The sequence below is a fragment of the Mastigoproctus giganteus genome, chromosome 10 (genome assembly GCF_048544385.1).
Source record: "Mastigoproctus giganteus isolate SK-2022 chromosome 10, ASM4854438v1, whole genome shotgun sequence".
Classification (NCBI taxonomy): domain Eukaryota; kingdom Metazoa; phylum Arthropoda; class Arachnida; order Uropygi; family Thelyphonidae; genus Mastigoproctus; species Mastigoproctus giganteus.
This window is the reverse complement of record NC_143584.1, coordinates 204,029,861-204,043,216: the sequence shown is the minus strand read 5'-3', so window position 1 is coordinate 204,043,216 and position 13,356 is coordinate 204,029,861. Positions and strand designations below refer to the sequence as shown.

Genomic DNA, 13,356 nt, shown 5'->3' with positions numbered 1-13,356 from the left:
ACTGAGGTGGAACTGGATTAAGAAAATATGTGTGGACAACTAACAATGCAGGAAGGAGAAATGCTACAAGTGGATCAATTTAACGTTGAACTACTCCAGGATGACAGCATTAGAAACAACTTCACCCAGAGACTGGATGCTGCAATTAACATAGAGATAAAAGGTAATACTGAAGAAATCTACAAATATTTAAAAAATACTGTTAAAAAAATAGCTCATGAAATCCTAGGCAAAAAAGAAGAGCCAGGGACCAAAAAAGACCTGGAGATTACAGAGAAAGTAAGAGCTGCTGTAGAGGAAAAGAAACTTGCATATCAGAAATGGCTGGGTGATAGGAATGATGCATATAGGAACATTTATGTTGAAAAGAATAAAATAGCCAATCGGTTGGTAGTAGAAGCGAAAAATGAAGAGTGGGAAAGGAAATGCGCAACTATTAATAGCAAATTGGGCTTCAAGCAATCAGCAAAATCTTGTAAGGTCCTTAAAGACTTGAGAAAACAGAATAAACAATGCTGGTTTGCAATTAATACCTTTGAAAGACTGGATGGAGTACTATGAAGGACTTTTAAAAGAAGACCCGGAAGAGTTCACGACGATGGAGGAATTTGGTGTAGAAGACTCGGGCTTAAAAGTTTCTGTTAGGGAAGTGGAACTCCTGCTAAAGGAAGGAAGGAATGGCAAACCACCTGGACCTGGAGGAGTTTACATGGAACTTCTGAAATATGGAGGAAGAGGAGTAGCTTTTCTGATACAAAAACTGCTAAATAGTATACTGAGAGGAGAAGAAATACCGAAAGAAATGATAACAGGATATATTACATCAATTTATAAGAAGGGCGATTGGAAAAGCTGTTCAAATTACAGAGGAATATGCGTCCTGAACCCGCTGTTAAAGATCCTTGAAAAATGGATCAGGAACCATTTAGAAGCCTGAATCGAGATATCAGAAGAACAAAGTGGTTTTTTCAGCCGGGAGGTCATGTATAGACCATATCTCAACAGTACGACAGATCCTTGAAAAATGCCAATCAAAAGGGAAAAAAATCTTTATGATTTTCATTGACCTTGAAAAGGCATATGATAGTATTCCAAGAAAACTCTTATGGGAAGCACTGAAAGAGGCAAATATTGATGGACAACTGATTAACATTATTAAGGCAATTTACAGGAATAATAGATGCAGAATTAAAGTGGGATCAGCTTTGTCACCTGAATTCCACACTTCAAAAGGCTTATTACAAGGTTGTTGCATGTCACCAACACTTTTCAAAATTTATATCGACATCTGCCTAAGATCCTGGTCAAAAAAATGCAATAAAATGGGATTGCTGATTAATAAGAACACCTATATTCACAACTTATTTTTTGCAGATGATCAGGTGGTGATAGCACAAGACTTACAAGATGCAAAGTATGCATATCATCAATTGTTTGAGGAATATAAACAATGGGGTCTAAAAATCAATTTTAGCAAGACTGAAATGTCTTCGGGATCAGGACACGTTCTAAATATTGCAGGTTTTAAAATCAAACAAGTCGATAAATTCAAATATTTGGGATCAATCTTACAAAGTGATGGATCATCCCAGGCAGAGATCAATAAGAGAATTGCAGATGGCAGAAAGGCTATTGGCATGTTAAACTCCGTTCTGTGGAGCAAAAATATCCTAAATAAAACAAAGAAACTTATATTTCAAACAATTGTACAAAGTCTTCTATTGTATGGAGCAGAAACATGGACATTGAATAGGCGAGCGGAAAACAAATTGTTCTCCACAAAAATGGATTTTTGGAGACGCTCAGCAGGAACTTCTAGAAGAGACAGAAAACGGGAGAAAAAATGGAAGTGAAAAAGACTATTGACACCATCAAAGAAAAGCGTCTAACATGGTATGGACATGTAAAACAGATGCAACAAAACAGATATCCAAAGGCTATCCTGGAATGGATACCTCCTGGAAGAGGAGAAGAGGAAGACCTAGGAGGACATGGATGGATGGAGTACGGGAGTGCATGACAGCCCGAGGCTTAACCGACCAAGATACTCATAACTGCATTTCATGGCAGGAAAAAATTCCTAACAAGAAATAACTTGTAGGCTGAGAAAACCCATTGTAAATGGGAAACACTCCTCTTGAAGAAGAAGATAACATAGAATTAACCTAAACTTAAAGTTTTATGCATAGAACATCAAGTTGCACGCACGCACTTCTGATCAGAAATCCTACCTCAATATCATGTAAGAGCATCATGTGAACTGATGCTCTTACATAAGTCTGAAAGGAATTTTCTAACTACTTGTATACCAATGTCTGTAGTGATGATGGTTATGGACTGCAGATGGTATAGAGTATTTAAAAACATCCTAAAAGTGCTTAGTTCCCCAAAGGCTGCAACAGTCATAGCAGATGGCTTCATATTCCTCAATCTGCTCAGGGACATCAAGCATAATGAATAATGGAATTATCAATCTCAAAATAGCCATTGCAATTTGGATAAAAAAAAAAAAAAAATGATGCAAAGTGAGATGAAGGTAGGACACTAAGTTGTACAACCTGCTCAAATAAATTTAAGGCTGAGTGGATGGGTGAAATGGTTTTTTTTTTTTTTTTTTTGGCTGATGCTGCATAAGCTTGATTTCTTGCATCATATGCCTCAATTAATGTTAATGCTAACCTTCTCACCTTGCTTCAGATGAAGGTATAACTCTATGTTGTACAAGTACTGCAGTGATGTTTTTTGCCCCTTCAGTCATATGAGGGGAATGACTACATCATTTTAGCATTTCCATTTCAGCTATTCAAGTGAATGATTTTTACTGAAAGAAATTAAATACTAATTATAAAGAGATTAAGTAACTACTCAAGCAAGAGTACAGAATATTCTAGGCCAGAATATTGTGTACAGAATGTCCAAATTTCATGAAAAGCAGAACCACTTTTTATAATGTAAGTCTTACTGCTATACCAATGAAGCTTAGTGTTTTAAGATATCACTATCATCCAAATATGTTTTACCCAGTGAGTGCACAAGTCACCATCATTATATAAATCAGTCCTGAACTATCAGTCTTCCATTCACCACTCTAGCTATAGCTAGAGATATAACAGGAATAAGCTTCTTTCCTTATATACTTGTTTGGCACAATTTATTCACGTTCCTTTTTGGAGAACTCTGGGCTTATCACCATTCATTTTTGCTTCAAATATTAGTTTAGCAATTCTACCTTCTCGTCCATTATGCATGCCCACACCACCTTGAGTTTGCTTCATCAACTTTTCACTGGATATTTGCTATCCCAAGATTTTTTATTTCCTTGTTTATTATATGGCTTTTCCACATTGCTTCTGTCTGTCAAAAGAGCGATGCCAAGTAGTAGTAGTAGTAGTAGCAGTGACATGTGATGCAAGAAAGCATGTGTATGAGCTTATGCAGCATCAGGCAAAAAAAAAAAAAAAAAACACGTATGCCTGTCCAGTTCCTCCTAAAATTTATTCAACCTATCAACTTCCACAACGACAGATGGAAGTTTGTTCCAGCAATTAACCACCCGCTGGTATAAAGGCAAATTTCCGCACATCTATTCTACATCCGTCTTTTCTTAATTTGAATTTATGCCCCCTTAGGTTCGTAATCTGAACAAGTGGAAGGATCCCATCAGAATTCAGCGTGCTCAACCCATTCAAGGCCTTATATACCTCAATCAGATCACTGCGCAGGTGCCTAGTCTCCAGCCACTGCAATTTGCAGAACTTAAGCCTCTCTTGGTAAGAGGATCGCTTCATTCCCCTCACCAATCTTGTTGCCCTTCTCTGTACACGCTCAAGTAAATCTACATTCTTCCTAAAATGAGGCCTCCAGACCTGTACGCAGTACTCAAGGCGTGGCCTGACCATTACCTTATACAGAGGGATAATCACCTCCTTTTCCCTGCTAGCAAAATTCTTATATATCATTGACAAAACCCCATGACCTGCCCTGGCAGCCTGTCTGCATTGCTCAGAAAACTTCATATCTGACTGCACAATTACTCCCAGGTCTTTTTCATTTTCTACCACCTTAAGTGTAGTACCACACAGCTGGTACGTTTCTCTGGGGTTACTTCTACCCATATGCAGTACTTTGCATTTGTCAAGGTTAAACTTCAGTTGCCACTTCTTAGCCCATCTGCCCAAATTATCTAGATCCCGTTGCAGTAGCACACTGCCATTACTGTCATTAACAACCCTGCCAACCTTTGTATCATCTGCAAACTTCGACATTAAGCCTGATATACCTTCATCAATATCATTGATAAATATACAAAACAACAGTGTAACTAACACCGAACCCTGTGGGACTCCACTAATAACATTAGTCCAAGAAGAGCAGCACCCATTGATTACCACCCTCTGTCTTCTCCCACTTAACCATCCTTTTATCCATTGTAGCAACTTACCCTTAATACCATTCTGCTCCAATTTGTACAATAGTCTTCCATGCGCAACAGTGTCAAAAGCTTTCCTGAAATCCAAATATATGATATCAAAATTATTTTTTGCATCCAGTTCCTTTGTAACCACGTCATAATATCCTATCAAATTTGTCAGATATTGAATTTGTCAAGTACTGAATACCAAGGCTCGGGCAAATCCACTATATTTTCTCAAATACCTACCATTAGGTATTTGAGAAACCACCAGACAACTTTTTTGAAGCTTCTCATCAGCTGGCAGGTGGTCTCTATTAGTGAACATATGTTGATCTGTGTGAATGTATTTTTCTAAGTGAACCAGTGGTGTATGAACAAAAATTTTCCATTATGTCCTAGAACTTGGCTACATTTCCCCCAAATGCAATATAATACAATAGGACTGCAGGAGGATCTAACATACTAATGTACCCCATATTAATTTGATTTCAAACTTCTGCATTGAAATGGCCTGGAATCTTATTGTATTATATCTTTAATCCTTTTCTAGCTCTTAGTTCCATCAAGTTAAAATAAGCTTAAAAACTGTGCTATAAAAAGCTAATTTTGTCCTTTTGCTAATTTCTTTTTTGCTCAAAATAAATTTGCTTAACCTGCTTCCTATACTACCTGCTTTATTGAATCTATCAATATCCATGTTTAATCATTATATAATAAAAGGCTGTTCTGAAATAAGCAAAATCACCATCTTGTTCCAATTTTTGATTATTTATACAGCACTCTAAATTTTCTTAGTCTCTCCCAACTTTTATAACTTTTGTTTTTATGCAATTAAGTCCCATGCCGAATTGTGTACAACCTTTATTTAATTCATTCAGATATTGCTGAAGACCTTGCAAGCTATTATTTAGCAAACAAACATTACAACAGATACAAAAAAGAGATCTATGGTTAACTGTACAGTCCAGCATGATGTTTTATGAGTAGTGAAGACAGGTTACTAGTACAGCTCATGAGATTTTGTCAATGATATACAATAATTTTGCTGGTAGGGACAAGTAAAAATGACCGTTAAGGCAATGTTTAGGTCACATCTTGAATACTGCATATGGGTCTAGAGGTCTCGTTTTAAGAAGGATGTGGATCTCTTGGAATGGGTGAAGAGAAGGGCAACCAGATTAGTGAAGAACAAAAAAGATTCTCTTACCATGAAAGACTTCAGTTCTGCAAATGGTGGTGCTTGGAAACTAGGCACCTGTGAAGTGCCTAATTGAAGTGTTTAAGCCTTTAAATGGATTGGGTAAACTAAATGCTGAAGGCATTTTACTATTTTTTGGACATAAGCTGAAAGATGATGGCTACAGGATCGATGTGAAAAAATTTTGCTTTCAGCCAGAGAGTATATGATTGTTGGAACAACCTACCATTAGGTGTTGTAAAAATGAATATTTTGGATAATTTAAAGAAATGAACAATTAGAAAGCATGTTTTTTTTGACTGATGCTGTATAAGCTTGCTCCCTTGCATCATTTGCTACTACTAATAGTGATCCAATTTTTACATCTCTACTAATGTCAATAAATTATTCTTTTATTAAATGGTTGATGAAAATTATAAAAAGTGATGATGAGCTGCAGCCCTGCAGCTTATTGCCACTCAGAGTTTAACCTTAAACCATTTTTCAGTGCTACCATCAATCCTCACTGCAGATTTCCTGTTGTTATTCAAACTTTTTATTATTCTTAAAAGATTATTCTTGAGGCCATATTTTCTTAACTTTAAAAGAGCAGATTTCTAGGTACTTGTCATATGCTTTTTCCAGATCAACAAATCCTAAATACAAATTCTTGTTTTGCTTCCATGACTAATTTGTCTGAATAATTTGAATAGTATATTCTCTCTTTTCTTTAAGTGAAGATTATATTCTCTTTAAGACAATATTCACTATATGATGATGTTATATTCACTATTGGAAGCTTTCATTATTCATGTCAGCCAAAACATCTCCTGTTTTGGCTGAAGGCTGATTGTTCTTTGTCCAGGGTTGCATCCAACAATAATTCTAACCCTCTTCTCTGTGATACTTGCATACATTTTACCTGGCTCTATGGAGTGAGCAGCACATTTCTGGGTTTACCTTTATTTCTCTTTTCATATATTGGTACAATCCTTTTAAACTTGCTCTTCAGAAAGCAAACTCTATAATGTGATGTCATGTAACCATGTGATACTATTCCCCCCCCCTTCCTCGACTTTCAGCATTTCAAGTCTAATTTTTATTTAAAATTGCTGCTTTTCCATACTCAAAATTCTCAATGACCTTTTCTGCCTCAAAAAAAGAATATGTTTACATTTAACAAATTATCAAAGCATTTAATCCATACTTCTGAAATATTTTTCTGTTTTTATGTTCTGAGATTTTTTTTTTTTAACTAAATGCCACAACATTTTCCTTCCAATAACTTTATTTGGCCTCTTTCACACATACTTAGTCTTCTTATACTTTTCCTTATATTCCAATAAGTATTTATTAATTTTATTTGCCAAACATTTTTTATGTTTTTTTCTCCAATTATCTCTAACTTCTTGAGTCCACCAAGGATTCTGAATTTCCCACCTTTACAGACCTTTTTCCCATATATTTCTTTTGCAGCTTCCATTGAAGTTCTTAAATTTTTACCATTTTTCATCAAAATCACATTAGCCATTTAACAGAATGCCATTAACTTCTGTTTAAGATGATTACATTTAATGGTTATTGGCATATCTAAAAGCTTTTCAACCTTTTGTCTGTGTTAATACTCTTTATACACTCTTAAGATATATGTGGGGGATCTCAGATGAGATTTCCCACAGGTCATGTGATATTGCCCTGAGGCAATATTACAAAGAGTGAGGGAGGGAGCCAATGCTACAGACATTCTTTTAAAGTATTTGAAAGAAAAATAACTATAAAATGTTTTTACAAACCCATGTAAAGTAAAGAATAAAAAAAAAAAGACAAACCTGCTGACTTAGACAGTTTTCATTTGCTCTCATATCCTCATTCTATAGATAAAATCATCAACTTTTTTATGACTTATCCTGTTTATACAGTGGCGGACAAAAAAATTGCATTACCTTAAAAAAAGTAACATTTGTAGTGAAACGTATAAGATATTGTTTGATTACAGTCATTTTGTTTGTCCAAAGCAAAGGTATTGCATCAGCCGTTTCTATAAATACAGCATAGGAAGGGTAAACATGCTCATTAGTATCCTGTTTTGAAGAGGTGTAAGCATGGCTCCATATGTTTGGTTGACACCAAGAAAAAAAAAAAGTGTAGCTGTTGCTCTGTCCCAGGAAGGGTTTTCTATGCATGCTATTGCTGATAAAATAGGCTGCCACCAGTCAACAGTATCCCAGGTGCTGAAATTAAAGTGCGAAACCAGTGATGTGAAGAGAAGACCTGGATCAGGCCATAAGAGAGTGACTATGGCTGATATTTAAAATGGCTATGCCTTCGTAATAGCCATGCTAGTGCTCTTGATCTAAAACTGGACTTTGAGATGGCCTCTGGTGTTGAAACAAGTGCACGAACTATCCAAAGACAGCTTTCAGAATGTGGTCTGCATGCCTATCAGCCCAAGAAGAAGCCTTTGTTGAACCAACAAATGAGGAAGAAGCGACTTGCTTGGGCTAAAACGCATGTTTGATGGACAAAAGAGCAATGAGACACAGTCATCTTTTCTGACGAATTGAAATTCAACCTGTATGGCTCGGATGGGAAGCTATATGTCAGAAGGCGAAAATCAGAGGCATACCATCCTGACTGCATAACACTGACTGTATGTAAAGTTCCCCACCTGTCAGATGGTCTGGGGATGCATAACAAGCAAAGGGGTGGAACGAATTAAGTTTATTAATGGGACGGTGAATGAAGAAACGTACACTGCTATCTTGGAGGAGTACCTGAAACCCATTATTAGGAATCACCACACAGACGTCCAAAACTGCATTTTTCAATAGGACTCAGCACTTTGCCACACAGAAAAATTGGTAAGTTTTATGCTATTCAGATTTAATGATGAATTTGTCTTCTTGTTTCACAAGGCTTAAAACATATTTACACCAATGTTTTCCCTCATTTTCCTCTCTTAAGGTGCAGTCATACCTCAGAAATGCTGGCATTACAGTGTTGGACTGGCATGGCAACAGTCCACATTTGAACCCTACTGAAAATTGCTGGTACATAATGTCGTCTAAAATTGCTCAGAAGAAGCCAACAAGTAAGATTCTGCTGGAGGAGAGCATTGTAAGGGTGCGGTACCATGAAATTGGGCAACCGTATATCCAGAAGTTGATTAACTCTATGCCAGATCATTGCAAGGCTGTAATTGCAGCTTGAGGAACAACAACAAAATATTGAGGACTTATTTTGCTGATTTACAATACATAATACTATTATGCTAACTTATCATTTCAGTTTGTACACATAAATGCAATAAAATGTATGTTTGGTTGTCATGATTGCCATTTGCGTGATTCTCATATTTCCATTAATTATACCCTTTGGGAAGATATTTATGGCAATTAGGTATATCAGGTGGAGTCTTTTAATTGGATTTCATTAAGAGAGAGATATATACCATCTAATAAATACATTACGAACATTTCTGCAACTCACAAAGCAATGCAAAATACATTATTTGCAAAATTCACAAGTGATGCAGTTTTTTTGTCCACCAATGTACATACTGTGTACACCAAAAATATACATATTCATGTTAATAAGGTAATTTATATGTTAATGTGAAAATGTATAAAAAGGCAGTTGGCACGGCATTTTCAGTGGAATTTTGTGTGATTCTCATATTTTCATTAATTATACCCTTTGGAGAGATATTTATGGCAATTTTAATAGGCTAAATAATATGTACAGAATTAGGAAAACTTATCATTATTTTGTTGTTTTATTTACAATTTTTAATGTTTGTAACAAATTTTCAGAAAGAAAGAAAGAAATAATATTCATTTTTATATGATAGAAAAATGATAAAACAAAATAAGGAAGATAAATTTTTTGTGCAAATAAACTGCTATGAGATGCTCTTTTCATTACATTACCTTCTTAGCCCAGAAATCTAGTTCTCTACCAACAAGTTTCAATAATTCTAATCTTGAGAATGGTAAAAAATAAACAATCTCATTAATTCTTCCCAGGAATTCATCTCTTCTGAAATGGTACTATAAAAAGAACAATTGAGAAAGTCTTAAAAGCAAAAGATTAATTTATAAATAAATAATCCAATTTAAAATGATTAAATAACAAATGTGCACTAGAAACAGATGATTTTCAGAAACCTTGTATATGGTTCTCTGAAATGTCCATATATAAGAAGAATTGTAATCATAATGGAGAAAGAAGCTATGAGTCACAAACGAATAGGCTTGCTGTGATAACATAATTCAATATACTTGAAACCAGTTTACTAATTCTTTTTCTTCATTATAAAAAGTAAAGAAAATTAAGCACCTTCTTTCACACATCATAGACTGTGTAACCTGTAGAATACGAGTGCAATCCAGAATTATAAAATTAGGTAACTATTACAAAAAAAAAGAACATTCAGATTTGGCACAAATGGCCTTGTACTATATCAGTACTCTCCCACTCATACTTAATAACATCTGATAGTTTCAGTGTGGGAATTCAGTCTTTTTAATTTTTAAGAAGACTGAGTATAAAAACAAAATTTTATGATTAAAATTAAAACAATGAAATAATGTTTTTCTTTAAATTTATTGAATCTAATGAAAAAGAGTTATGCAGGTAACTACAATATTAAAAACAAGAATACAATATTCTGATTAAAAATTCAAAAGTAAATTGATAACAACTAAACAATGGCTGCATATGATCTGATTAAATAGTTAAAAGATTTTATTTTTCTAAAAAAAAAAAAAAAAAAAAAATTAAGATACATTTTAATAATGTGGTTGCCCTTCAGAGTAGCTTCCCTAGATGTTATGTGTTATTCAAGTGTCCCAATGTTCATGCCACTTCTGTAAGCATTACTGGACATCCTCAACTGTGATGACCTGGTTGCATTCTGCTGTTGCATTCTATTGGATGGTTGAAATCATTAGCATTAGTAGTGGCATATGATGCAAGAAAGCAAGTTTATGCAGCATCATTCAAAAAAAAAAAAAAAAAAAAAAAAACTTCCCATTTCACCTATCTATTTGCTCCAAAAGTTTGTCCTTGAATTCATTTAAGCTATCAACTTCCACAATGACCAATGGAAATTTGTTCCAGCAATCAACCATTTGCTGGCAAAAGAAAAATTTTTGCACATCTATTCTGCAACTGTCTTATCTCAATTGAATTTATGCCCCCTCAGTGCACAATCTTAGCAAGAGGAAGAATCCCATCAGCATTGAGCTTCTAAAACCATTCAAAGTCTTATACACCTCAACAGATCACCTTGAAGGTGCCTAGTCTCCAGAAGCTGCAATTTGTAGAAATTAAGCCTTTCTTAGAAAGAGCACCCCTTTATTCCCCTCACCAACCTTGTTGCCATTCTCTGTACCAGCAACTCTACATCCTTCTTAAAATGAGTCCTCCAAAAATGTACGCAGTAATTTTCAATGTGTGACTTGACTATTGCCTTATACAAAGGGATACTCACCTCCTTATCCGTGCTAGCAAAGTTCCTGTATATCATTGACAAGACCCCATGAGCTGCTCTGGCAGCCTGTCTGCACTGCTCTAAAAACTTCATACCTGACTGCACAATTACTCCTAGGTCTTTTTCTTTCCCCACTACCCTGAGTGTAGTATCACATAGTATGTTACTCTGGAATTACTGCTACCCATATGCAGTACTTTGCATTTGTCAAAGTTAAACATCAGCTGCCACTTCTCGGCCCACCTGCCCAACTTTTCTAGATTCTGCTGCAGTAGCATATTGTAATTAACCACCCTATCAATCTTTGTATCATCTGCAAACTTGGACATTAAGCCTGATATACCTTCATCAATATCGAAACAACAATGGGCCCAACACCAAACCCTGGGGGACATTAGTCCACAAAGAGCAGTGTCCATTGAGTACCACTCTCTGTCGCCTCCCACTCAACCACCATTTCATCCATTGTATCAACTTGCCCTTAATGCCATACTGCTCCAATTTTTACAGCAGTCTTTTTATTATTATTGGCCATATGGTGCAAGGAAGCCAGAAGCTTATGCTGCAACAGCCAAAAAAAGAAATTTCTGAGTTACCCTGAGAGAGAGAGAGAGAGAGAGAGAGAGAGAGAGAGAAAAGAAAATCACCATGAAAGAGAAGAATGATGATATCCAGCTCAAGACCCTGGGTGTGCCAAGCCAATACTAACCAGATGTGAACCCCTGGGGTTTATGTGCAACAGTATCAAAAACTTTCCTCAAATCCCAGAATAGGGTATCAAAATTATTTTTTACATTCAATTATTTTGAGGCCACATCACAGATCCAGACCAAAGTATTTCCATGCCCCAGGCAGAAAGGTTTTTTGGCACCCCCTTACTAATGATATATATATTTCTTGCCTTATTGTTTTTCTGTTTTTGGCAGCTCTTAAAGAATGCAGGGCCTTTGCCCTGGGCAAAGGCCCTACTAGTCCATGCCTTGATCTGGCACTGCCACATCATAGTAACCAATGAAACTGGTCATACAAGATTTTCCCTTAACAAACCCATACTGTGTCTGAACTATAACTGCAGTCTTGTCTAGATGATCCTGCATTGCTTCTTTAACCAGTAGCTCCATTATTTTGCCTGGAACAGAAGTTAAACTAGGCCTGTAATTATTCGTGTCACCCTTTGATCCCCCTTTGTGAATTGAGGATATATTTGGACATCACCAGTCCATGAGGACCTTCCCTGAATCCAAGGATGCTCTCATAATTTTGGCTGAGGGTTTACTTACTTCCTTAACAATTGGATAGGGAAACGGGGAATATTTTTTGTAATAAAGATAGGTGGAGCAGAACCAGGGTATGTCTGCCGGGAGCAACTATTGATGATGTCACCAACAGACTGTCAGATTTTAAAGGGGGTAAAGAAAATATTATTATTCCTGTGGGGACAAACGATATTAAACGTACACGATCTGACGATTTGTTGGAAAAATACAGGACCATGCTGAGGAAATGTCGCGAGCTAGGCCATAATGTCTATGTGTCTGCAATTCTGCCCAGACACGATAGGAGGGATTATATGTTAAGAGCCTTGTGGATTAACTCAAGACTTGAAGGAATCTGCAAGGCTTTAGGGGGTAAATTTCTATCAGCATGGCCCACACTTGTAGGTAGAAGGAATTTGTTTTGTAGAGACGGGATACACTTAAACAAAGGTGGTGCAAAAGTTTTTGCCAGTATTATTGAGGATAACTTAAAGGCTCAGGGAAACTGCTAGTTAGGGGAGATGTGGGTAATACTGACACGCGTTTATCTGATAATATTGGTCAATGTAACTCTTGCACATACCTTAAGAGTTCTTATCTGTTACCCCAACTGGACGTATTATCTAGATGTTCTGGGGGCAAAGACGTTTCACGTGAGCAGGTAGCTAATATCAGGGAAGAGAGCCTAAAAAACTTCAAGGGTTGTGTTAGGGTTGTTAAATATACAAGAACAGTAAATCTTAATTGTTTATACAGTAACGTTAGAAGTGTCGTCAATAAAATGAGCGAATTCGAACTGCTGGTTAAAACAAGTAACGCGGACATAATAGGGCTTACGGAGACATGGTGCCACCCGGAAATTGGGGATGATGAGTTTCAGTACGGCTTGTATAATGTATTTAGGAAGGATAGAGTAGATAGAAGGGGTGGTGGGGTAATGCTTCTTATCAGAAGCAGCCTGAGTGCGACGATAGCTTTCCCAGATTCAGACATTTCACATGCTAGTATAGAGTCT

At 36.2% G+C, this 13,356-nt stretch overlaps 1 protein-coding gene across 1 annotated transcript in view; it reads right to left on the bottom strand.

Moving 5' to 3' along the window:
* LOC150079796 (mitochondrial disaggregase-like) overlaps positions 1-13,356 on the bottom strand; it is a 164,219-nt gene that overhangs the window by 21,339 nt on the left and 129,524 nt on the right. Inside the window, exon 14 of the mRNA XM_090383236.1 lies at positions 9,521-9,640. Within this exon, the coding sequence (XP_090239362.1) occupies positions 9,521-9,640 (120 nt within the window). The remainder of the gene's footprint in view (positions 1-9,520; positions 9,641-13,356) is intronic.